Source organism: Manis pentadactyla, chromosome 6 (assembly GCF_030020395.1).
Source record: "Manis pentadactyla isolate mManPen7 chromosome 6, mManPen7.hap1, whole genome shotgun sequence".
NCBI classification, from domain to species: domain Eukaryota; kingdom Metazoa; phylum Chordata; class Mammalia; order Pholidota; family Manidae; genus Manis; species Manis pentadactyla.
In genome coordinates this window covers 46,917,000-46,943,474 of record NC_080024.1, presented here as the reverse complement: position 1 = coordinate 46,943,474, position 26,475 = coordinate 46,917,000, and the positions used below count along the sequence as shown (strand labels likewise).

Below are 26,475 nucleotides of genomic sequence, written 5' to 3'. Positions count from 1 at the left end.
AACTACCTTTTTATTATTTCTAATCTGGCCAAATGGAGCACCAGCAGCCTCCCAAAGAGAGCTAATGATAGAGGTTTATGTCCACTTTGTGTATACATAATCAGGTGATTCCATAACTCAAGATTACATTCGCCAGACAAAAGACAACCATATGTTTATTCCTTTAATACATTTTATTCTTTTATTTTCTGCTTGTTATTTTTGACAGTATTCAGATTGAAATGATCTTTCCTCTCAGTCACTTGGTTAGCCTTTTCTTAGGAAAAGTGTTGAGCATTCGGAATATTAGATAAGCTAGCATAAGAAAGCCTTACTTCACAGGCTGGGCTGTTCTTGTACTTCTTGTATTTCCTCCTTCTATCATTACTTTTGTTCAGGATTAGTATTAAGGAAAGTAATTTGAATTTCTACCTCATGTCTAAACTGAATGGGAAACAAAAGCAGGTGTCATTGCATGCTGTGGAGAACTCTGACTGTGGAGCAGCATAATACTTGGGGGTCAGCATGATAGTGAGAGTGGTAATTGGAGACAGTTCTGCAAGGGATGAAATTCTTTGGAAAGATAATTTAGATCGTCTGATCTACTGACCTTCATCACATGGAAATTGTCTTTCTAATGGTAAAATCTTGTGTTTTGTAACAAAAAGATGATAATTTACTGTTTCACTGTATTACTTAAATATGGGCATTTTTGTATTACTGAAGGGAACCTTGATGCTATTTTATTTGTGAGAGAAAACCATTACAGAAGTTGCTTAAAATCAGCCACATGATAACTATGTTGAAAACACAATAGCTAACTTAACATTGAATGCTCACCATGAGTCAGATATTATGATAAGCACTAGACATGATTTACCACATATAATCTTCCAGTCAATCCTGTGAAGTACTAATGTCAAAGCTCTATTATAGGTGAGGAAACTAAGGATTAACGTTTTTAATAAATTGCCCAAAGTCATACTGTCAGTAGCTGGCACAGTCCAGAGTCACTCTCAAGTTAGGTTTCAAAACCCACTTTGACTTGATGCTACCTTCTAATTGTTCCAAAAGAGAATTAAAAGGCATAGTTATATTACACATGAAGTTTAATGGTTTTGTTGGCACACTTACACCAACTGCCTCTATAACTGTGCTTGTCAAAACTGCATATTGAAATAGTGTTCTAAATAATTACATGTAGAGAATAGGAAATGGCAACAATCCAGACCAGCAGACCACGTTTCTATTCTGTGGTTATGCTAGGATAGAGGGGTATTGTAACATTTAAAGAAAGCAGAGAGAGTTTTTCAAAACATTCCCTAAGCCTATAAAACAATTGCTTTAATATTTTGAGTAAAATAAGAACATATAAAATTTAGAGTAAGTGAAATTGGTTGGAGGTTAACATTTGAAAAGTACCCAAATATTTTTAGGGTTTCATTTAAACAAGTCACTGTGTTTACCAGGTATTTGTTTTGGTTTTCATTACAAGTTGATTTTATTTATACTAATGTACTTAAATGTGTTAATGAATGTTTAGAAAGAAACAATATACATCACTAGAAAAACCTGAGCCATTTTAACTACTGGACATCGATAGAAAGCATATGTGAGACAGCCTCCTGTCTGCACTGAAGCCGCCCTGAACCTGGGGGAAGAGATGGAATAGCAATGGACTAAAGCAATAGCAACAGGCTGTATTTATACAACACAAAGTGAAATGATTTGGCAACAGTCCAGTTCATTACAACAACATGGACAGCTATATTGGATATCAGGGTTTCCAAAGCAGAAGTATTTGGTTGAGTTCTATAGTGTTTATATAGTCATAAATAGTTGAATGATCTATGTTGACGATACTATTAGGATAATTTTGTAAAACACTCAAAATGAGCTTTATGTCGCTGTACTCAAATGATTTCATGTGTCTCATAAGTATTTCTTTGATTTTGAAATTAAAACAATTCATTTACAGTAGGATTTTATGCTATCATTTCAAAATTTTGCCCATAATATGGCATTTTTTGGGTCTAAGAGAAGGAAATGCAATATATCCTTCTATCACATAGTTACAGAGTAAGAAGCCATTTTGTGTGTGTGTGTGTGTGTGTGTGTGTGTGTGTGACAGTACTAAAAATAATCACATCTTTAGAAGACAGTAGATACCAGCAGCTCATTTTCAAGTCCTTACTTTCAAGCCTGACTGAGGTGGAAGCAGTCATCAGAACAGAGGGAATTCTGAGAGAACAGAAATACAGACCATCAAAAAGTAGAGAAGGAAATTTAAGTGTACACAAGGAAAATTAAAATTATTTTTCAACTAAGTACAGTTACCATTTTATTTTACTCATTTCCAGTCTTTTCACATAGGAATCTTACAAATATCAAGTTATAATATAAATCCTGTTCATTTTATATTATTCAGGTCATATCTTTCAGCTTTACTTCTATCATGAATTGCTCTTTTGAAAGCTTTCTTTAATGTTTATTTTCCTTCATTTCCATTTTCTCTTCACAAATATTTCTGCTTTGCTGTGTCAGCAATCCTTCCCATCTTTTGGTCATAACTTGAAAACTATGACATTTTGTTATTTATGTATATGTCTTAACCAATGTATCTGGATATAATTGTGTTCAGCAGAAAAGGGCAAAATAGCTCAGTTAAGGGAAACATTTTATTTTTCCCATGATGGTAGCTGAGTTACTTAAATTCTGTTACTAAAAACATGCATATTTGCATGGATAGTTTTTCCCTAAACAATAGTTGGCACTGTATAGACACAAGGTAAATTCAAGGAAGGCTTTTTAAAATAAGACCATGTGGACAAATTTTATATGTTCATAATGTTCATCACAGAAGAGTGTTAAATTATGAGAAATAAACCACACATAATATAAATGACTTGAAAAGAATATTCTTTACTTTCTTCTCACTCTCAGTGAACACAAAGTACTCATGTCACTGTGTGGCATTTTATCAGAAATAGAGCTAACTGTGCCTCAGTGTTAACTTTGCTTAAATAATAAGCAGAATTATGCCACTCCTTTGCTCAAAAACTTTCAGAGTATTTTCTATACAATATCATCTATACTCAGTAGCTTGATCCTTGGCTGCCTCTCACTACTCTCATGCACTATAAAACCACATCAAATTAAAAACTCTCTAATATGAAAATAGTAGCCTTTCTTAACTGTTTCTATTATGATGGGCTCCAGCTGGAATTCACATACTTGTCAGTATGTGACTGTCTTACATGCAATGATTGATCCAAGAGCCATCTTATTCATGAAGCTTGTCACAACATTAGTGGGAAGGCATATATTAAAAATCCATAAATATTTATTTGGATTGGATTCACTTCCAGATCCTCTAAAATACTAGAGCTGTATATATAGAATCACAGATCTATACTTGGAAGAAATTGAAGAGACAATATTAACTTTGCATTTTGTAATATAGAAAACCTTAGCATCCCAGCTAACGATAATATCTTGGGCACATAGTCTAATTAGGATAAGGTGATGTAATGATAAAATTAGGTTAAAATCTCCTTTAAGTTTCCAAAGTAGAAGTCATTGGTTTGAGCTATCTAGGGAAGATCATCCAGGTTGATGATTTAATTGCATAATTTTGTGAAACCACAAAATGAGCTTTTAAGCTTCCATAATGAAATGATTCCTCACGTTTCCTACATATATGTTTTGTTTTGATATTAAGTATTCAGTGTCAAATGGCTTCCTTTCTATAATTTTAAAACTTTACCTATAATAAGCCTTCAAATAAATGCTTCTTGAAGGAGTTAGTACTTGAATTGGTCTTTGAGCAGGAAAGGCAGTCATATGTGGACAATCTGGTAGAGTAGATGTGGATTCAATCTGAAGAGTGGCATTACTTGTCATGAATGACAACTTTTCCTGGAATCTATTTCTACATGAACTCGATATGGCCAGTTCTTTTATTTTGCTTTATACATGAGAATGCCAGTAAAAAGTGGTAATTTTTTTTTATCTTATGTATGGCTAGGCCAATTAGAAAAAATTCAATAAAGCTGAACAAACCTCATTGATTATTACATTTATATTCTTATTAATTCATCTACTTTGAGTATCGTGATGGCTTTCATGGTTGCTCTGCATAAACACCACCACCACACAGTGGTTATCTTAACAGAATAACCATAAACAGGCTACATAAACAGGACAACTTATATGATGGAATGAAAAAAGTATTATTTGTGTGAGAATCTGACAAATCCAAAGTTTTCAAATTAATTAGCTACATGATTTTTTGACCAATTAACTAACTTCACTGAACCTCAGTTTCTAAATCTTCAGAATTAATTAAATATGAATCATACTGAAAGATTAACAGAAGAAATTTATGTAGAGGCCTTGTGCAAATTTCCTATTCCTATTTATGTCTTTGTATACTGAAGCAATTCGTTGGTTTCTGTGTTTTAAAGAATTATAAGTTTTCTCTAATTAAGACTTTTATTGTGAGTAAACCTTGGAGGAAAAAAAATTCTTCCAAAATTTGGAGCAGCTGCTATGAATAGTGAATGTATACTATTTGAATGATTATTAATAAACAATGTGGAAACATTTTATGATGTCAACACACTTTGGTTTCTCTTGCCTTTTAGGAGTCTAAGTTGTCAAAGGATCACCTTGCACAAAAATCTGTTCTTCTCTTTCGTTTGTAACTCTATTGTAACAATAATTCATCTCACAGCAGTGGCCAACAACCAGGCCTTAGTGGCCACAAATCCTGTAAGTAAAATGTGGTTGTTCCCTCATGTTCAAGGAGTTTGTAGGGAAGAAATGGGAGAGGTGGCACATCCTGATATATGTATACATGTGTAGTTAAGTACTCATATATGTAATTTAAGGCCTGACACATAGAGAATATATGTAGCTATATTCCAACCTATAAAGGTAAATATATCTCAATATTCTTCAGGCTATAAGGATTGGATATCAAAAGGAGGAATACATTTCTGTTATTCATATCTTCACTTTATTTTTTGACTAGAATTTTGTTGCTGGTTCACATGAGGGTTTATGACTACATAACATTTATTTAATTGAACTACAAAATCAATCAAAGCAACTAACTCTGTATAGTTAGAAACACCAGTAAAACTCTCAGAAAAAAACATAGGCAAAAATCTCTTGGACATAAACATGAGTGACTTCTTCATGAACATATCTCCCCAGGCAAGGGAAACAAAAGCAAAAATAAATAAGTGGGACTATATCAAGCTAAAAACTTTTGTACAGCAAAGAATATCATCAATAGAACAAAAAGGTACCCTATAGTATGGGAGAATATATTTATAAATGACAGATCCAATAAAGGGTTGACATCCAAAATATATAAAGAGCTCATGCACCTCAACAAACAAAAAGCAAATAAGCCGATTAAAAAATGGGCAGATGAGCTGAACAGACAATTCTCCAAAGAAGAAATTCAGATGGCCAATAGACACATGAAAAGATGTTCCACATTGCTAGTCATCAGAGAAATGCAAATTAAAAACACAATGAGATATCATCTCACACCAGTAAGGATCACCACCATCCAAAAGACAAACAACAACAAATGTTGGTGAGGTTGTGTAGAAAGGGGAACCCTCCTACACTGCTGGTGGGAATGTAAATTAGTTCAACCATTGTGGAAAGCAGTATGGAGGTTCCTCAAAAAGCTCAAAATAGACATACCATTTGACCCAGGAATTCCACTTCTAGGAATTTACCCTAAGAATGCAGCAGCCCAGTTTGAAAAAGACAGATGTACCCCTATGTGTATTGCAGCACTATTTACAATAGCCAAGAAATGGAAGCAACCTAAGTGTCCATCAGTAGATGAATGGATAAAGGTGTGGTACATATACACAGTGGAATATTATTCAGCCATAAGAAGAAAACAAATCCTACCTTTTGCAACAACATGGATGGAGCTAGAGGGTATTATGCTCAGTGAAATAAGTCAGGTGGAGAAAGGCAAGTATCAAATGATTTCACTCGTATGTGGAGCATAAGAACAAAGAAAAACTGAAGGAACCAAACAGTAGCAGAATCACAGAACTCAAGAATGAACTAACAGTTACCAAAGGGAAAGGGACTAGGGAAGATAAGGGCGGCAAAAAAGAAAGGGGGCCTTATGATTAGCATGTATAATATTGGGGGGGCACGGGGAGTGCTGTGCAACACAGTGACAACAAGTAGTGATTCTACAGCATCTTACTACGCTGATGGACAGTGACTGTAATGGGGTGTGTGTGGGGGACTTAGTGAAGGGGGGAGCCTAGTAAACATAATGTTCTTCATGTAATTATAGATTAATGATAACAAACAAAAAAAGTACACTTCACACGACAATTACCTTGAAATGAAATAAGAAATAAGTATCTCAATCTCTGAATTACTTTTGGAATTCTTACCTATGTCAAGAATAGGTGTGACTGCATATAATTTAGAAACTTCAAATGTCATAGCTTAAAACAAGAATAAAAGTTTATTTTTCTCTATGTAAAAAAAAAAGCACAGAGACTGTCATAATATAAAAGCTATACTTTTAAAACAAACTGAAGTTTTCTTATAAAAGTGTGTATATATTTTATGCAAGCTATATGCATATGTAAGTTGTATTTAAACAAAAACATCTGTGTACTCAGCAAATACATATTCAAGTTTTTAAAATCATTTGCTTTCATAATGTTTGGAGTACATATACTACAGTTTTGGATATATATATATATATATATATATGATATGTGCATATATAAAGTGATTTTTTTAAAGATTTCAGCTATCTAGTTACTGAAATCAGGGAAGGGAAGGAATTTTCACACAGTGGGTCAATAAACAATGTTCTCATATGTGTTTTATCTGTGTTTTTAGGGTAATTTCCAAAACTCTAAAATTCTCTGCATTGTTTGAATATGTGCATCCTGATATCTTAGTCTTGTACATGTTCCACTCTAAAGTCACTGGGAGGAAATACACTGGGTTATAATTAGCACTATAAAAACTGGCCAATGCTCTATTTTAGAGTGAATTTCTGTACAGCAAGGAAATTTATAGTTTTATCATGAAGTTGCAGAGCAAGAGATTCTAAATCTTACACTTAGATGCAAGGAGATTGTATTTAACATACAAATTGTAAAAATATAGTAATTTTTAATATACTCTTGGAAAATAAGTTCCTTTTATCATAATAGATTAATATTTAAATGGAAATTTTAATTTCATTATACATTTATAATTTCATTATGGTTTATTTTTTAATGAATCAGGAGTTAGAAGCTGAATTAGATATGTATATATAAAAAGCATACAGATAAAAATTTGAAGAAGTATATCATTCTACAGTATAGTTAAATAACTCATTTTTACCTTTGAGAAGACATTGTTAATATAATGTGTTTGACATCAAGGTACATTATTTGAAATTTAATGTCATGAATTCTGCATACATATTTAATGAAAAAATAGATTTTATAAATGTCCTTCAGTAAGAAGGTGTTGTGAATAGTCATGAAAACAAAATTATAAATTACAGGACGTGTTTCAAGGTGTGGTTATGATGTTCAAATATTAACAAATTATTTAACTTCTGTAGTATTCAGCTTTTTATCTATGAAATATGTCACTAGTGATGAATCATGCCTCACAGAATTATTTTATGGATTAAGTGAAACTGTATATTAAAATATTTTAAACTATCTCATATGCAAGTGTTATTACTATTCTATGACAACCCAATATTTATTTCCAGTACATTTATTTCCAATTACCTTTTTAGTGAAAAAATTTTTTTTTTAAAAAAATGACAACTGCCACTAAATATTCATAGAGTCCCAGTATGGAAATTAGAGGTAATGGGAGTAATTAGCCATGTGTTTCTGGGAGAGCTTTAAATTTATTCCCCTTGTTAAGGGAATAAACCATATTTCTTCTTCTGTTTTCTTTACCCCGTATTTGAACTTCCCTTTGCCTGTCTCTTTAAGAGTAAAGAAAGAGAATATGGAGACCTCAGGAAAAGAGGAAGTAAAGCCATAACTTTTTCTCCTTTTTACCAACACAAAAAAACCCTCAAACCCCATATTTGAATAAGGTAAAGCATTGGCTCATTAGATTATTACTTAATAAGTATTTGCACTGGTAGCAGGTTAATATGCAAGACTTTTAAAGTATTTGACATTTTCATGAAAAAGTGTATTTGGAAAATACATATCCACTAAATTGTAGTAAATTTGGAATTTACACATTTCCTAGGAGGTATACTATTATCAGTCTTTGGAATCAATAGCTAAAAGCTTTAGAGGCACCATTAGATGAGGATGAAGACTGGTGTTTTACAAATCTAAATCATTAGTGTTAAAGATTTTCTGTGGAAGAGAGAAAATTCCATGTTTCTATATGACAAAGCTAAACTATTGTTTCACCTGTCAGTTCATAAAAAATTAAATATTGATTGCTTTCTCTTTTTTTCTCACAGGTTAGTTGTAAAGTGTCTCAGTTCATTCATCTTTACCTGATAGGCTGTAACTACTTTTGGATGCTTTGTGAAGGCATTTACCTACACACACTTATTGTGGTGGCTGTGTTTGCAGAGAAGCAACACTTGATGTGGTATTATTTTCTTGGCTGGGGTAAGCACCATTACACATATCTGCTGACTCACCTTTTAAGAAAGCTTTTGGAAGATGAACAGTTTCTTTGTAATAAAAATATACATATTGATAATTTTAAACAAATCAGGTGATTAACCTTTGCATATTGCTGTAAATGAAAATATTTAAACAAAGTACTACTAGCTTATTGTTTTCAGTAGTCATAGGTTAATTAATAAATCAATTTTTTCCTATTTAATATTCCAATATGTTTCTTGCTGAACATGTAGTGACTAAAACAATAGAAGTACAATCATGAATTATGGATCCAGTCTTGGCACTCTTCTGAATCTTTTTCCTCATGTGCAAAAATGAGAGTATATTAAGGCCAAACCAGCCTTAAAATTACATTATAAAAATGTTTGTTTAAAAAAAAGTCGCTTTATCATAATAGTAGAGGTATCAGTAATAGAATAAAAGTATACAAAAAATTAATACTTCTCACAACATCTCCTGACAGGGCATTATTCACAAAGCAAACAATGATATACGCTTCTAGCATGTATTAAAAAAATAACTGGAATAATACAAAATACAAAATGCTGAAAATTAATTCAATAGTTCCTAAAAATATATCTGAAATTATACTTTATCATCTGTCTATTTATCTATTATCTGTGTATCATCTATCTTCACCTATCTATCTACCTATCTATCCAGTCAGATAATATAGACATGTAGAGGCATATGCACACACACAATCTTTAGAACATTCAGGTTACCTTTATAAAATACTAATTTCATGTTTGAAAGATGTTTTCAAATGAAAAAACATGGAAAATTTCTGATATATAAACCAACATTCTATTCCTCGCTTCTTCACAAAGTCAGCCTCAACTTCTTCCCACATCTGACCATCTACCAAGTATTGACCAATTCTCTCTCACAGAAAATACATGAATACTGAATTTCTTCTAAGTCTTGGGCCTTAGGCAGCACATTTGTGGACTTTGGCTCTGGATCCCACTGATTCAAAATGCCTTGTACTGGAAGAAAACATACATACATACACATAAACCTGAAACTATAAATTGCTTAATACTTTACCATATTTATTGTTTGTCTATACAGATAATATTTACTTAGTCAACATATAGTGACCAGCTATTTTTGCTCCTAGAGTATATCTGAGTTTCACATTTCGTGGCATATCTTAGGAGTTCCATCTATGGAGAAAGTTGCCTATTTATTTTCTTTTTGTTACAGGATTTCCACTAATTCCCGCTTGTATACATGCTGTTGCCAGAAGCTTATATTACAATGACAAGTAAGAAAATTTCTCTTTCTGATTTCTATTGGAACTAATTAAAACAAAATTTTCGACATAATTTCCCTGCTTTTTCCCATAGCTGCTGGATCAGTTCTGAAACCCATCTCCTCTACATTATCCACGGCCCAATTTGTGCTGCTTTACTGGTATGTAATTAAAATTCTCCTTTTTTCCTTATTGTACATATTTCAACTTTATTTCCTGAATCAGCTGTACTAGGGTATCTTTCAGGAAACCAGTGGTCACAGACAATGTGCTCACAGTGTTTAATTGAAGAGGGTTAAATGAAGGTGTTTATTTGAGGTGTTGGCAGGAAGAATAAAGGAACTAATTAATAAGGGATGGTGAGGCACCAGGGGCCAACCGTGGGAAGCTGTTGTCAGTGCTGGACCTGAGCAGGGGACAAGAACAGTGTTACTGGAGTTGGGCAGGTATGGGGAGGGGTGGCCTAACAGAAGCTCTGGTGCCTTGGGTAGAGGAACAGAGCCACTGCCAAAACCACAGCCTGGCAGCAGAAAAGGAGAAAGAAATACTCAACTTCTCTATTTCTCTGCTCTGATTTCTTGGTTCCTCCCATTGGCCAAATGCAGCAAATGTCAGAAGGCAAGAAAGCCAGGGTGATGGTGCAGTTCTCAGAGCACCTGAGAGCCTTCTGGAGCACAGAGCAGAACACAGAAGGGCACAGGGTGGATCTTGTGAGTGGGAATGGGGCACAGGGAAAACCTACACACCTAATGTTGGCAATAAGAGTAATATTCCAATAAAGAAAAGACTTCATTCAATTTGGATTAAAAAAGAGTATTGCTTAAACTATTTTTTTATTATTATAATGATCATCACTAACACAGGTGTACAAATTGAACATTTTTAAATGTAGTAGCAGGAAAACAAAAGTCACATTCAGTGTTTCATTACTTTCTTTCAATGGGAAAATAAATTAATCCAAATTAACATGCTTCCTCTTATGGAGCATTAAAGACCTGAATGCAATTACAGTCTCTCAGACTGCAATTACAGCTGATATTTAATCATATTTAAAAAGAGAAAGGTGGTATGTTTCTCAGCCAAAATTCAAATCTTCCTAACCCTTGTTTTGAAACTTTTTTTTAGAGAAATATTCCTCTATTATTTTAATATATTTGCTGACTGCAACTTTGTATTTGGTTATTTTAGAACACTGTTCAAGCCATTCTCAAGTGTATCATTTTTGAGCCATTCTTAAAAGTGTGCAATAATGAAGTGGGTAAATTCTGGGGGCTGGTCGCCTATGCTTGAACTTTTCTTCCATCTCCTACTTGCTGGGTCACTTTAACCACTCTGTGCCTCATAGACCTCATTTTTTAAAGTAGGATGTAATAATAGAAACTTAATTTTTTAACAAGGAATTATATGAGATAATACAAAAAAAGTGGGTAGCTCATTGGTATAAAGCACATAGAAAGTGTCAAGTTTCTGATTTGTCCCTGGCCACACAAGACAGCCAGTTAAAAAAATCAACATAAGGAATTTATTTTATCTCTTATGGAATTTTAATATATCTTAATGTGGACTTAAGTGAAAAGTTCAGAGGCAGAGTGTTTCCTTCACTTGCTCTCTGCACATACTAGCCACATGTGTGGCAGACTGTGTTTAAGCTGTAACCTGAGAAGTCTTAGTTTTGTATTCTTTGAAAGAGCCAGCATTGAAACCTAGCTGGACAACTACTGCTGTGTATCTCAGGCCAAGTTCTGTTTTTAGCCTCGTATGCCTTTGTTTTCTCATCTGTGTTTATGGAATAATAAGAATAAATACCTCACAGGGTGTTGTAAGGATTAAATTAAAGGTATCCTGTCAAGCAACAGTGCCCAGACTATAAGACATTCTAGAAAAAATGCTTTAAAAAGTTTCTTCTCTTATAGTTTCTACATATCATGATTCTGTTCTGAGAACAATTCAAGTAAATTAAGATGCATTTCTTGACCACTCAGGAGCTGACAGAAAAAACACAAGGCAAAAACAAGAGATCTGACTCTGTAGAGGGGTATGTGATTCAAATACTTCAGTCAGAGAGGCTCAGGAAATTAGCAAAATCATGTAGCACATGGAAAACATAACAGCAACTAACGCAATCTGTGGAAGAGCCTGTTCACATCATCTTTGGGAGAGAAGGGTAGATGGTACAGAGAGAAGGGTAAAATATCGCAAAGGAACACACCACATCAAGCTGCTCTGTAAGAAAGGAAGTGAAAATCCACCTTATTGATATAAAACTTTTTCTATTTTCTTGACCTAAAAGATTAGGAGCCTATTCTTCTACCAGGAAAAATGGTTCTGTTCTTGTTTTGTTTAAGCTTTAAGGCTCCTCTCTGACCCTGGCCATTTCCAAGGTCTTGGGAGGGGCTCTAGCAATTGTTTATATGGTCACATATTTTAGTATAATTTTTATAAAGATATTTCTACTGCAATCAGTTTCTTTCTACTCAGATTTCCTCTGTCACATTTCCCCTTGAGCAGGGTGGTAGTGGAGTGGCTACAGCATTTTTGAGATCCTACTAAGGGGAAGTTGAGGGAATACATTTAATTTGTGTTTAGTGAGAGATAGTCAGGTCTTTAGTGAAGAGTTAAGTGATTGCTGGAATGGGATTAGCTTTGAGGAATCTTCCTCCTGCCACTGTGCTGAGTCACACTGCTTCCTGCCATGACCCTAGGATGGTATCGTGATATGAAAACTCCCTCTTGTGCCTACCAGCCATGTGAACTTCATGGATGTTGAAGTAAAACAAGTTTCTTCTCTTCTCCTTAGCTAGGTTTCCTCTAAGACATCTGAGATTCAGATACAGTACATCTGAAATTTAATATTGTTCTGTTTTTATTGAAAATAAATGGAAGTATTTGCAGAAAATAAAGTAGGATGACTTTCTAATTTCCAGTTTCACATTTTAAATCAGACTTGCTATTTTGGGAGAAGTACTTTGTATTTAGAAATGTTTATATAATGGGTATTGTAAATTGCAACATTTCTACTGATTTTAATCATTTATGATTTTTGAAACAATTATAAAGATTATAAAATTTTCTATATTCTAAGTTTATAAGCAGATAAAAGGTCATTATTCTCTTACTTCAATGGGCTTCTATTAATTTCCATTTAGTCAAAGCTTTTAAAACAGCAGTGAATACTTAGGAAGGGAATATAGTAAGATGGGTAGAATAACAGCTGATGTGTTGGCTTGTCATGTTTCATTCTCACAGCTGTTGAAATGGCTTACTCTGCTTTTGTCTTTAGCAGAGACATTGCTGTGTCTGTAACCATGCTGCTTTTCATAGATGTGTTTCCATCAGGATTATAGTGAGCTTCATATTTTTGAAGCATATGTTCTACTGAATTCTCTAAGAATAGTAGTTGATATTTTTATGCCCAGTCATTTTTATAATACTTGCCTTAAACCAGCAAATGTATGTTATTTGTTCATTGTTTTCTATATTAAAGGAGATGCTACCATTATTTTTTCAATTTATTAAAGTATGTGAATATAAATTATGTATCAATATGTAGTTTAAAGTCAGTAGTCAGGGTGAGAAAAAGGAAAGAGAATAGCATAAGAGCTCTAAGGGGCTTTCCTGGAGTTAGTGTCCATAATCCTATGGAAGGCATAAGGAATGGGCACAGAGTAAATAGACAAAAGAGATACTTAACTGGATGAAGATAAGAGAGACAGTGGTATTCAGGGTAATAAAGAGAGAAGAGAGAGAAAGAACGAAAAACAGAGAGAGAGATGTATTTCATCAGAATTCTGTCAGTTTCCCAACTAACTTAGTTATCCACACTATATATTTGAAGTTTTATGTCTCCCTTTCAAAGAGAACGTTTTCTCTTGGAGAAAGCTGTTAACACATGGCAAATATGTAACTACAGAAAGTAATTAAAAGAAAGCCCTATCAGTGCCAAAATTTTTTATCTGTAGGATTATCTAGGTTAAATATAAACTGGCTTAATTGTATGATTCAGTCTCCTCATGAAGATAAAGATGATTACATTACTGTCTTGGGGAGTTGTGTGGATTATTGTTACAAAAAGAAACACAGGAAAGATAAGCCAAAAGGTGAAAATGGCTATTCTGGTATAATATACATTTGGAAAGTACCTAGTTATAGTCACCGATACAAACGAGATACTTAAAAAAATTAGCAGTTCTTGTAAACAGTTCTTTCCTTTGAGCTGAAAATGTTCAAAAGCTTTAGTTTGGGGCCATAGAAAAAATCTTAAAAACTGCATAAGAAAATGAACTGAGAAAACCCCTCAGGTATTCCTTAACTGTATGTGTTCCACAATAACTCTACCATAATTTTATTTTTCTAAACCCTAAGTACATTAAAATTGAAGTATTTGTTAAATAAATAAATCACAATTCTAGAAATACAAATTAATATCTAAAGCAAATATTCTCTAAGTAGAACAGATTCTTTTACATTGAGAATATTCTAAGATTTATAAAATCAAAGATCCTTCAATAATGCTTCTTAATATTAAATATGAAATAATTTTCATACATCATTTTTCTTTTAGGTGAATCTTTTTTTCCTATTAAATATTGTACGTGTTCTCATCACCAAATTAAAAGTTACCCATCAAGCAGAATCCAATCTCTACATGAAAGCCGTGAGAGCTACACTTATCCTGGTGCCATTACTGGGCATCGAATTTGTGCTGATTCCATGGCGACCAGAAGGAAAGATTGCAGAGGAGATATATGACTACACCATGCATATCCTTATGCACTTTCAGGTTGGTGTCTTTGAATCAGGAAGGCAGCTTGCAAAATCTGGTATTAAATTTACATATAGTTTTGGTTTTATTTTTGACTACATGTGCAGGAAGTTGGTTACAAATAATGAATTTTTTTCCATTTGGAATCAGGTAACTCTATTTTTCTTTTACAGGGTCTTTTGGTTTCTACAATTTTCTGCTTCTTTAATGGAGAGGTATGGCGATTGACTTTACTTTTTTTTATCATTTTATATTTGCAATATATTTTGTTCTTTAAAAAAATTGAGACAGAATTATAAATTCCCTAGGAATAACTATTTCTAATTCCATTTTTATCAGAAAAAAGAATCATAGAACCCCTTTCATGGATGTAACTTTCCTTCCCAAAAGCTTGGGTGATATTGGAGCTCAAGGCTATCTATTACATCAATGAGAAATTCAAACTCACTGAAATATTCCATCAATGACTTTTATTCATCTAATCTTTTACCTACCTTTTAAACTAATCCTATTAAGTCTGGATTTTAGCCTAGGTACAGTGCTAGGAAATTGTTAACCTCATAGAATATACGCTCTAATAGGAATTGGCATTTTGCTTTTCTCATTTTAACTTTCTTTCTTTCTTCCTTTCCTTCCTCCCCCTGCCCCCTCTCTCTCTTTCTTTCTTTCTTGTTTTTTTCTTATCTTTCTCTTTATCTCTTTCTTTCTCTCCTTTTCCCCATCTTTCCTTCCTTCCCTCCCTCCTTCTTTTTTTTTTCTCTCTCTCCTCTTTCCTTCCCTCCTTCCCTTTCTTCCTTCCTTTTCTTTCTCTTTCTTTTTTTTTTTTTGCCTGTCCCACAATGTGGTCTTTAAAACCTGTTTTGTAGTGAATACAAATACATTTTTAAAAATTAAGCTTTCAGTTATACAGGGAGGAGATGCAGTGGGTTAGGAATAGGAAATGGAGGGATAACAGAATGCTCTAATTTGTAACATAGCAATGTGCTCTTGAATATTTCAAGATTTTTATCCAAGGCTTTCCTAATTAGAAAGTTTTGTGTATTTTAGAAACTGGTGCCATATTTCTTATGCATATGAATAGTGTTATAGTTCAGTGGTTTGAGCAATATTGGTTTAGCTCTTTATATGTTTTTGATCTACTTCACAAATTTAACCTGTTAGAGAATTTGGACAAAATTGTCTGAGAAACCAGACAGTAATTGAGTGAAATTCAAACACTTGGCAACTGTAAAGCTCACCACACTACTTCAGATGGGAAACAGTTGGCATAATTTTATGAGAACTATTAAACAAATCCACATTGGAAATCATGTAAATGTCATGAAAAACTATAAAATATTGCTTTCATTAGCTTAAGTAATATTTTAATTCTTTCTCTTAATCATAAAATAAAATTTCATGTTTGATTTTTTTATTACAATTAAAACATTTTAGTTTTTAAAATATAGGTATTTATTTTATATATTTGTTTATTTATAATGGGGCACAGAACTGTGAAATATTGTGGACTATGTTTCATATCTTTAAGTGGTGCTTCCATGATTCTTCTACCATACAAAGGACAAAGTCTTTAATCCATTTAGAGTTTACTTTTGTGTATGGAGTTAGTAATTCAGTTTTATTCTCATGCATAAAGCTGTCCAGTTTTCCCAGAGCCAGTTATTGAAGAGACTGTTTTTTCCACATCATGTATTCATGGCTCCTTTGTCATACATTAATTGACTACATATGCAGGTTTATTTCTGTGCCCTCTATTCTGTCCCTTCGATCCATGTGTCTCTTCTTATGCCAGTACCATACTGTTTTGATTATTATAGCTTGTAGTAGAGCTTGAAGTCAGGGAGTGTAATACCCCTAGCTTTGTTCTTCTTTCTTAAGATTGCTTTGGCTGTTTGTGGTCTTTTGTGGACTGATATAAATTTTAGGATTATTTGCTCTAGTTTGTTGAAGAGTGCCATAAGTATTTTGATAGGGAATGCATTGAATCTGCATATGGCTTTGGTCAGGATAGCCATTTTGACAATATTAATTCCTCCTAACCATTAGCATGGGATAGATTTCTTTGTGTCTTCTTCAATTTCTTTCATCAGTGTTTTATAGAATAGGTCTTTTACCCCCTTGGTTAAGTTTATTCCTAAGTATTTTATTTTTCTATGCAATTTTAAGAGTCACTGTTATTTTTATTTTTTTACATCAATGAGAAGTATAGACAGAGAATGCAATTAGGAAGAACACATAAATCATTTGTTTTGATAATAAAATTTAAATAACATTTATTATGTAAAGTACTATTGTATAAAATGAATTAGACAATACTATTTACTGCCTATGTAGGATTTTGTAACTAAATTTATAGAGAGATATGAAAAACATGCCAAAAAATGCCTGAAATATGAACAGTACATCTCTGCATCTTCAGGAACAAATTTGTTTTTTCATAAAGGGTAATTTTCAAATGCAGAAAATATGATCACTACCAAAATATTTTGTGATTGGAGGCAGTGTAAAAGACAGTCACTGACAGAGCAATGCATTTCAACCCCAAAGATGTCATTTTGTTCCTGTCTATAATACCTTGGGAAATACTCTGAACTTGCCAGAGCCTCAGTGCCTGCTTTTATTAAAGGGAAATAAATGCAAGTTCCTTACACAAGTCTCACAAGAATTAACATTAGCTAGGAATCTAAAGTGTTTAGTGCCATGCTTCACCCTCCAAAGATACTCAGTACATTATAGATTCCTTATTAGATTTGTCAAATCACTCAATTTCAAAAATTCACATACAAATGGGAACATTAAACATATTGGAATCAAATCTCAAATTGGCCCTTTTAGTTAAAAAGGGTCCCCTGGGAATATCTAACGCACGCCTAACACTCTTGTTGCACTCCATGTGTATAAGCAAAAGAGACATAGACTTTGATCTGCCATGTTCTGAAACTGAGAAAATTTTGGCAGTAGAAAATTACAAAATCTCTGAGCCAAGTTGTTGCCAAATTCTTCAGTTCTTCACAGCATCTCCAATATCTGTCCCCTCATCTTTCAAAATACAATCCCTATTTTGGATGATTCATTTCTCATCTTAAGAAATACTATAATCCCTCCTTTTTTGTCTCTTTGCCTCTTAGTTTTTCCCAGTGTCATAATAAGAAGACACAGCTGCCAAATTAATTTTGTGTGGTTCCAACTGTCACGTACTTAAAATCATTTGCTTAGGCTTCAGTTTCCTTCTTGCTTTCCACATTAGATCAAATAGCTTGCCTTTAGCTGAATCTCTTTCTCTTTTTTTACTTTCACATTTTATTTATTTTATTTCTTAGCCAAAATATTTCTATTTGTATTTCTCACTAGTTAAAGAACTGTGACTTGACAAGTGCTCAGGCACATTCATCTCATCTCTATCCCACTCAGACACAAAAGTTCATGTTAACATAAACTAGGGACTCTAGTCATGAACTAGTTAACATAAACTAAGCCCTCAGAAGTGCCCTCCATAATCTCATGGGTATGTTTAACACACCTGATTATAGATATTTTTATAATGGGAACAAAAAGGGTTATTGAAAATAACTGAACCCATATTCTGTAATAAGAACTAGGTAGAGATTTTATAGGAAGCTCTATTAAATATCTTCTAATTGATTTAGGTTAAAAAGTAAAGAGTTAGAAAAAAAAAGTATAGAGTTGGTTCCTTATCAGGTGTTAATGGGCATATAAAGTTGTAATGTTATATTCTAAATAGTTAGCCTTACTATTTACAACACATGTAAAACAATGAAAAACATTTCATTTCTGTAATAACACCAGGCTGTCTTCCCTTACCATGGTAATTTTCCTTGTTATCTTTACCTTAATTTTCTCTCATTAAAAATTTATAAAAATTGGTGCCTTTAATGTTCTGTTGAACAGATGCGATACTATACTAAAGGAGCACATAAAAAATGTAACATCTTTATAGAGAATGATATAAACAATCAGATGTCTACAAGGTCTGTGTTCCTTTTTAATTTCAGTAAATAAAACCCCATATTTCAGGAATTTAGCTTTCCATGTTTTTTCTGATATTTAGCTGAAGAGAAGAAATAGGATGATGACTGAAATCAAAGTAGATAATACAAGAGTAAACAGGTATTTCAAAACCCATTTTGACTGTTGGAATTGAATTTAAGCTTTCCTTTTTAAGACTATCAGTATTACATTCACAGCTAAGATATTTCTTCCTGTCAGCTTTCTTCACAACATTTATGTGGAATCTTTTGTACAAAGCTACATTCCACTTCCTGTCAACCAGAAACTCTATGGTATATGTACTCAATCAGTTCAGCATATAGTAACAAAGTAAGGAGAAATAAATTCTGCATAGAAATCAGCATCAAAAACAATTCCCATCAGAAATATATCTGGATAACTGGCTAAAAGTTATTTTTGTATTAAATCTCTGAATATTTATTTAAAAGTCATAATATAAAGCCATTCTAATAGTCAGTGGCTATGTTCTTGAAGATATTATACATATGCAGACATTATTTTTAAATTACCTGAATATATTATTCAGAGAACTTAGAAATGTATCATAAAACAATGAGGGAAACTAAGTATAATTTTTTGTAATATATATATATTTATTGTCCTATAAATGCTTTTTCTAAAGAAAATTTACATGAATGTAAATTATTTCCTTTAGAGTTAACATATACAAACAAATAAGCTTGAAAGTCTTGAAATTCTGAATTTCATAACATAATTTTCAAAGCCAATTTATTGCATTTATAAATCATAATTTTTAAATTCTAGAGAAAAGCTGCCTGAAATTCTAGTAGCTAATTTTGAATTCTAACTAACAAAACTCATTGACTTTATATTTGTTTCTTTTCTTGATCTGTTAGACAAGAAAATAAAGATTTAAATAAGCCAATCCTATTTTAAAGCTTGATATCAATATTAAGTATTCACATGAATACAGTGAATAAAAAGTTGAGGGATTCAATATAATTAGTTGAAAGTTAAACAGTTATTCCATGAGTATGTTTGTAGCACATGAATTATTGCAAAATTGCTTTTAGATGCTCAGATTCCCTTTGAGGAAACAATCATAAGGTCAAAGAGCAGTAGACAGCTTGGGAAGACAATTCAAAGCTACACACACTTTGGAAAGACATAGGTTAGGTCACAGGGATGTGGCTAATCTCCTTGTAACCTACAAACAAATGGTCCCAAGCTGTCTGTTCACTCATCAGACACCTAGAAATGTCCAGGTTTTGAGTTGTGATATATATAAATATTCTCATTTGTGCTCACTATGTATGAAGAAAATCACCTTAGTGTCCTAGGTTCAATTAAAACCAAAGTCACTATATAAAGCCTACCTAGTCCTGACCTATAGTCCCAAACAGAGAAGAAGGAAGAGTTATTCAACTTCAGATTTATCCAGAATAGGGGGATACAAATATTTAAAAAATAGAGTGGTGACTTTTCTACACTTTCTTGTCTCTGGATAGTAAGCTCCATGAGGACAAAAACCCTGCTTTTTTTTTCCTTCAAAACATAGCACAAGACCTGGCATGTGGTAATCACTCAGTAAAAGGTTGCGGCTGCTAATAATGATGATGATTTATATTCCCTGTAACCCTAACTTCTTTTCTCTATCTTCGCACTTCTTTTATACTCTCATTAATTATGTGCTTATGTATTAAGGAAGATATTGATATAAAACTAAATTTTGCACATGCAAGTTTGTAAGTGGGAATCTGGATTAGCTATTAGTTTGACAATATATTCATATTTATTATTAAAGCACCAAAGACAAGATGGAAAAATATTAATGGGATCTAGAAGTGCAGAATAATTGCAATTTCCTAACAAAACTAGTTTATTCAATTTAATTCATATCATGCTTTTATTTTATTTAAAAGCTTTTCTCCGTAATTTATTTTATTATACTATTAAACATGTGATCTTCATTTCAAATAATGTATGCTTTTTTCCTTTCTGTTTCTTTTTTGACTGATAGGTTCAAGCAATTCTGAGAAGAAACTGGAATCAATATAAAATCCAGTTTGGAAACAGCTTTTCCCATTCAGATGCTCTCCGTAGTGCATCTTACACAGTGTCAACAATCAGTGATGGTACAGGTTATAGTCATGACTGTCCTAGTGAACATTTAAATGGAAAAAGCATTCATGATATTGAAAATGTTCTCTTAAAACAGGAAAAGTTATATGATTGATAATAGAGGGAGTATTGCTTAAGCATTTTTGCCACTCCTAACTCAAGGACTTGGATCCATGATTAAACAACCAGAGGACTTCAATATTACGTGTATTTCTTAAATGCCACAAAGAAAAACCCTCACATGAATTCAGTAGTGTGTTGATAAAGGTTTAACAACTAGTTCTGTGGGAGAAAAAAAAGCCCTAATTTGTACTATTTGCCAGTTTCTATGGAGTAAATTCTCTCACCATAGCTGATTTCAAGCTATCACCTTGACATCACTGAATGGAGAATTGGGAAAAGATGAGCACAGTCCATTTGTAGACTGATGTGAGCGAGCTCCAGCACACCACTGCATGAACTCACAAAAGAGTAAGACTGTGAAAGTTCACACACATTGGGCATGATTCTACTCTTGTTGGCTCAAGAGACCTGGCTAAGGCCTATAGACTTGGAGAGGAAATTGCCTTTTCATTTCTTTGTTTTTAAAATCTTTTATCCCATATTCATTGGTGCAGTTGATTTTTTTTTGCTCAGAAAGTATTCTAGCCCTTTTTATATTTACTCTTTCAAATGGACCAGACAGAGAGTTAATTTTCCTGTTGGCTTTTCCTCTTCTCCCCAAGAAATGCAACTGAGCAGAATGCTATTGGCTACTCATTTACTGATACATCATAGTTATACCTTGTGTCATATCCATTTCTGAGACTTGATGAATAGGATGTATGATATGCAGTCTACTTTGATGCTGTTAGGGAGACATATTGGTTGATACTACAGAACACCTTGTCTGCCACTTCCCTATCTTACGACACAAATGGGAGGGAATCAGTTTCCCTGTATCTGTAAATAAAAACTTTTGCCCCTTCCATTTCTACTGTGTAGACAAATTAGCAGTTATTTTACATGAAAGGAATCAATGAAGGATCTTATTTTCTTGGAAGTTTGTAAAAAAAATTGTTGCTAAGAATTAGCTTGTAAATATCCTGTTAATCTGTTGTATAGTCTCAAATCAAATACATACAATTCAGGTAAATTTAAAAAAAAAAACATAATGAACAATGTATGCATATTAATATCTGATACTGTGTCTGGGCTGGTTTTATAATAAAATAGAGTCTGGAATTCTATGTTTGCTAAATATTTTAAAGACAACCAGATGCCAGCATCAGAAGTTAGTTTGAGAACTAAGAGAACAAAAGTATCTATGATAAGATGAAAAATATTTATTAAAAAAGTTAAGGCCATTATTTTATTGAATATTTTAGCTTTGGTGATTCATACTTTAATAATAGGTGTGTTTGACATATTTCTACTTTTATTTTGAAGATGAACTTGTATTCTAATCCAGAAATTTTAAAAGACTCCTACTATATACTAAGTTCCAAACTGCTACTCTTATGATCTTTACCCAACTAAAAATATTGCTTTTCTGACTTTTACTGTATGAAGATATATAGGTTTGGAATTGTTCCAGGCTATTTTTTAAAAACTTGAGGAATACAATATATATCATATACAATATTTTAATAGAGTGATTATGATCATATGATAATAGAAATCAGTGAAAGACTTGAATATATCAATGAGGAAGAACTGTGGTCAGAACGTTTATGGAATAATTACATTAAGATGGAAGAAAGCATTGCTAATGAATTAAAGTGACATTTAAATGCAACTCAGTTTCTGTAATGTTATTTTCCACTGGAATTTCTGAAAAACAGAAATGACTTCAATTAGTAAAAGTCAGTTTGGACACAATCATTATGTGTATGTGTTTTTCCAGTGTGTCAATCTTCTTAAAATGGATTAAATTAATGACTAAGTTATCATAGACTGTTTCTTAAACTGTCAATAGATAGTGACTTGAGAAGGCACTTAAAATTCTCCAGGAAAATTATCTAAATTATTAAGAATTAACATATTAAATGACCTGATCAATACATTTATAATTTATCTATACATGTAAAGGTTTTATTGTTGATTTCAAATTTATGAATTTAATAGCAAGCTATCATAAAAAGGAATGCAGGCTGTTTTGGACTTTCTACTGTCTAAATTATGCTAAACTTCCTTAAAATAAACTCATTTTTTAGCTATTCATTATACAAAGACACAGGTTCAAATCCTTTACTGACACTATTCACATGTTTCAACATTCTTCCAGACAAACTGTCAAGTCTCAACCATGATGGCAGTAGAAAATGTTAAATTATCAGTATGCACTATATTAAAATTATATTGTAATTTTCAAGTATTTTTTATTGTACTTTTATCATTTTAACTTTAGAACATATTTCCTTTGACCAGGAATCATCTGTTATACAGTCTTCAGTTGTATGCAGTCCATAATTAATCAGCGTTAGTTTCATACCCCTATTTTTTTAGGAGTAATATTTTCAAATATTAGACTTTTGTAAAGCTGAAGTGCTAATGAAGTTTTCCTTTGTATCTGACTCATGAAAAAAAATGTAAAATCAATACTTTTTAAAGGCAAACTTCTTTGTATCTAAAAATTAATTTGGGAATTTCTACCTTTTAAAATATAGATCTGCTGTTTTTCTGCAAGTATTTGTGGAAGTCACATTTAAAATTTTAAAAATTCTAACCTGTCATTTTTTATTTTTTAGTTATTTTCTAGTGCATTTATTCATAAAATATCTATTCTGGAATTTAGTGTTTGCTCAAATGTAATCCAGTGTACATAGAATTACTAGTAGCTGTAGTACTGTATTTAATGCTTAATAATTTTTTGAAGTGTGAACTTATTTTAATTTTCTTCGTTTTAATCTGCTAATAGAAACCACCATTTTTTAAATCAGAAAGATATACCCTAAAATTTTCCATCAATTCAAACAACTCTTGTTATTCCTACTTGATATATATCTCTATTTTTTGATTGTATAAAAATATTAAAGTTATGAGCTAAAATTGATTTTTCACTCATTTACTGGAATGCCAAATAATCTAATTTATAATTCTTTACAGCAATCAGTGGACTACTACTTAAAATCAATGACTATATCCATATTATCCTTTTTAAAATCTTCAATTAAGCCATTAAATCATTCTATAAACCAATTTTTTTTAAGGCTATGAACTTGTTTTTCAAACTAGAAAACTCCAAATAAACTACCACATATGAAAATTCCTTCCTAGGTTGAAAGAAGAGAAAGGATGCCCAGAAATACAAAAATGTATAGGGATTTTAACCTTTCATTATTTTATTTCATTGTGTAGCTTTGTATTGAACAAAGGGACAAAAAAGAAGGAAAATAACTATTTGAAGATAATTTTTTTTTTTTAGATAATTATTTTTTATTGAAGGGTAGTTAACACACAGTATTACATTAGTTTCAGGTGTACAACACAGTGATTCAACATTTATATACATGATAATTCTAGGTACCAGCTATCACCATACCAAGTTGTTACAATATTTTGACTATATTCCTTATGCTATAAATCACATCCTGGTTACTTATTTATTTTACAATTGGAAGTGTGTATATATATATATATTTTTTTGTGAGGGCAACTCTCATATTTATTGATCAAATGGTTGTTAACAACAATAAAATTCTGTATAGGGGGGTCAATGCTCAATGCACAATCATTAATCCACCCCAAGCCTAATTTTCATCAGTCTCCAATCTTCTGAAGCATAACGAACAAGTTCTTACATGGAGAACAAATTCTTACATAGTGAATAAGTTACATGGTGAACATTACAAGGGCAGTCATCACAGAAGCTTTCGGTTTTGCTTATGCATTATGAACTATAAACAGTTCAAATATGAATACTCAATTGATTTTTATACTTGATTTATATGTGGATACCATATTTCTCTATTATTATTGTTTTTAATAAAATGCTGAAGTGGTAGGTAGATATAAGATAAAGGTAGAAAACATAGTTTAGTGTTGTAAGAGAGCAAATGTAGATGATCAGGTGTGTGCCTGTAGACTATGTGTTAATCCAAGCTAGACAAGGGCCATAAAACATCCACGTATGCAGAAGATTTCTCTCAGAACGGGGTGGGGGAGGTTCTAAGCCTCACCTCTGTTGATCCCCCTTTTTCTCACCTGATGGCCCCCCTGCGACTGTGCCTGTCTTAGGTTGTTCCTCCCTTGAGGAATCTTACCCATCTCTGGCTAACCAGTCATCTTCCGGGGCCATACAGGGAAATGTAAAGTTGGTAAGTGAGAGAGAAGCCTTATTGTTTGAAAAGATTAGCTTTTTACTTCTTTGCATATTTATGCCCTGTGGCTTCTATGCCCAGCATTTTTCTTGAGGTGTCTTTACCACTTGGAAGAATTATGATACTCAGTAAATTCGATATGAGGCACGAATTCTACTAAAGGGCTGTAATTAGGAAGGAAGAAGAAAAGCTATAGAAGTAGCAGGCGGAAATGAACATGGGAAGATTGATTATTTCTTTGACATATCTTCTTGTAGAGTAAATTCAGCATGTATAGGTTTTAAACTACTACTTAAATTGCGCACACACATTAACATAATAGGAGTACAGTTACATAACCAAAGCATATCTGTAATTACCAGCCATCTCCAGTGAAACCAAGAAAACCATTAAGGCAACTTAGGCATTTGTGAAAACTTATCTATGATATGGTGGATATTGTCCAACTGAACTTGAACAGTCTGAGAGAAATCAGACAAATTAAAACAACCCATTCCTGGGGACTGTTCACATGCCATATGTTCTTTTAACAGTAAATAGTCTGTAGTTGTAAGAGTTTGGAGTGCTACAATTTGCACTTCTCCAAATTCTTGGTTGAGTTCCAACAGTATAGATCCAGTCAAATTTGTTGTTTTACTGTATGCACAGGCCAGCTTAGATATCTCCTTCTTCATTTCCATGGCAAGTCCAGGAACTGGTGGGATGAGTGCATCTACACCTGTAGCAGTGCGTGGATTTTGGTGGGGTTTTTTGATGATCAACTTCTGGCATGAGTCTTCCCGAGAGTGCTGATGTTGGAAGTTCTTTTTCATATCATATCTTAGTTCGTTTTCGGGGTAGCCAAATTAGGCTTTGATCCTCTGTATAAACACAAACAGACCCTTTGCCTACAGTTTTATATGACCATTATATCATTGTGTAGAACTCATTGGAGGTCACCACACAGGAGCTGCTTCTTTTTTTTTTTTTTAATCATTAATCTACACTTACATGACGAATATTTTGTTTACTAGGCTCTCCCCTATATCAGGTCCCCCCTATATACCCCTTTACAGTCACTGTCCATTAGCATAGCAAAATGTTGTAGAATCACTACTTGTCTTCTCTGTGTTGTACAACCCTCCCCTTTCTCCCACCCCCCCATGCATGCTAAACTTAATACCCCCCTTTTTCAACCCTCCCCTTAACCCTCCCTACCCACCCATCCTCCCCAGTCCCTTTCCCTTTGGTACCTGTTAGTCCATTCTTGAGTTCTATGATTCTGCTGCTGTTTTGTTCCTTCAGTTTTTCCTTTGTTCTTATACTCCACAGATGAGTGAAATCATTTGGTATTTCTCTTTCTCCGCTTGGCTTGTTTCACTGAGCATAATACCCTCCAGCTCCATC

The 26,475-nt window shown here is 32.9% G+C and overlaps 1 protein-coding gene across 7 annotated transcripts in view; it reads left to right on the top strand.

Moving 5' to 3' along the window:
* CALCRL (calcitonin receptor like receptor) overlaps positions 1 to 23,822 on the top strand; it is a 107,825-nt gene extending 84,003 nt beyond the window's left edge. For all 7 annotated transcript variants that reach the window (XM_057503805.1, XM_057503803.1, XM_057503804.1 and 4 more), the window contains 7 exons: positions 4,626 to 4,752; positions 8,486 to 8,639; positions 9,867 to 9,927; positions 10,010 to 10,076; positions 14,477 to 14,695; positions 14,851 to 14,892; positions 20,688 to 23,822. In XM_057503805.1, coding sequence (XP_057359788.1) covers positions 4,626 to 4,752; positions 8,486 to 8,639; positions 9,867 to 9,927; positions 10,010 to 10,076; positions 14,477 to 14,695; positions 14,851 to 14,892; positions 20,688 to 20,903 — 886 coding nt within the window. In that variant the 3' untranslated portion in view covers positions 20,904 to 23,822. The remainder of the gene's footprint in view (positions 1 to 4,625; positions 4,753 to 8,485; positions 8,640 to 9,866; positions 9,928 to 10,009; positions 10,077 to 14,476; positions 14,696 to 14,850; positions 14,893 to 20,687) is intronic.
* Positions 23,823 to 26,475: the final 2,653 nt, after the last annotated feature.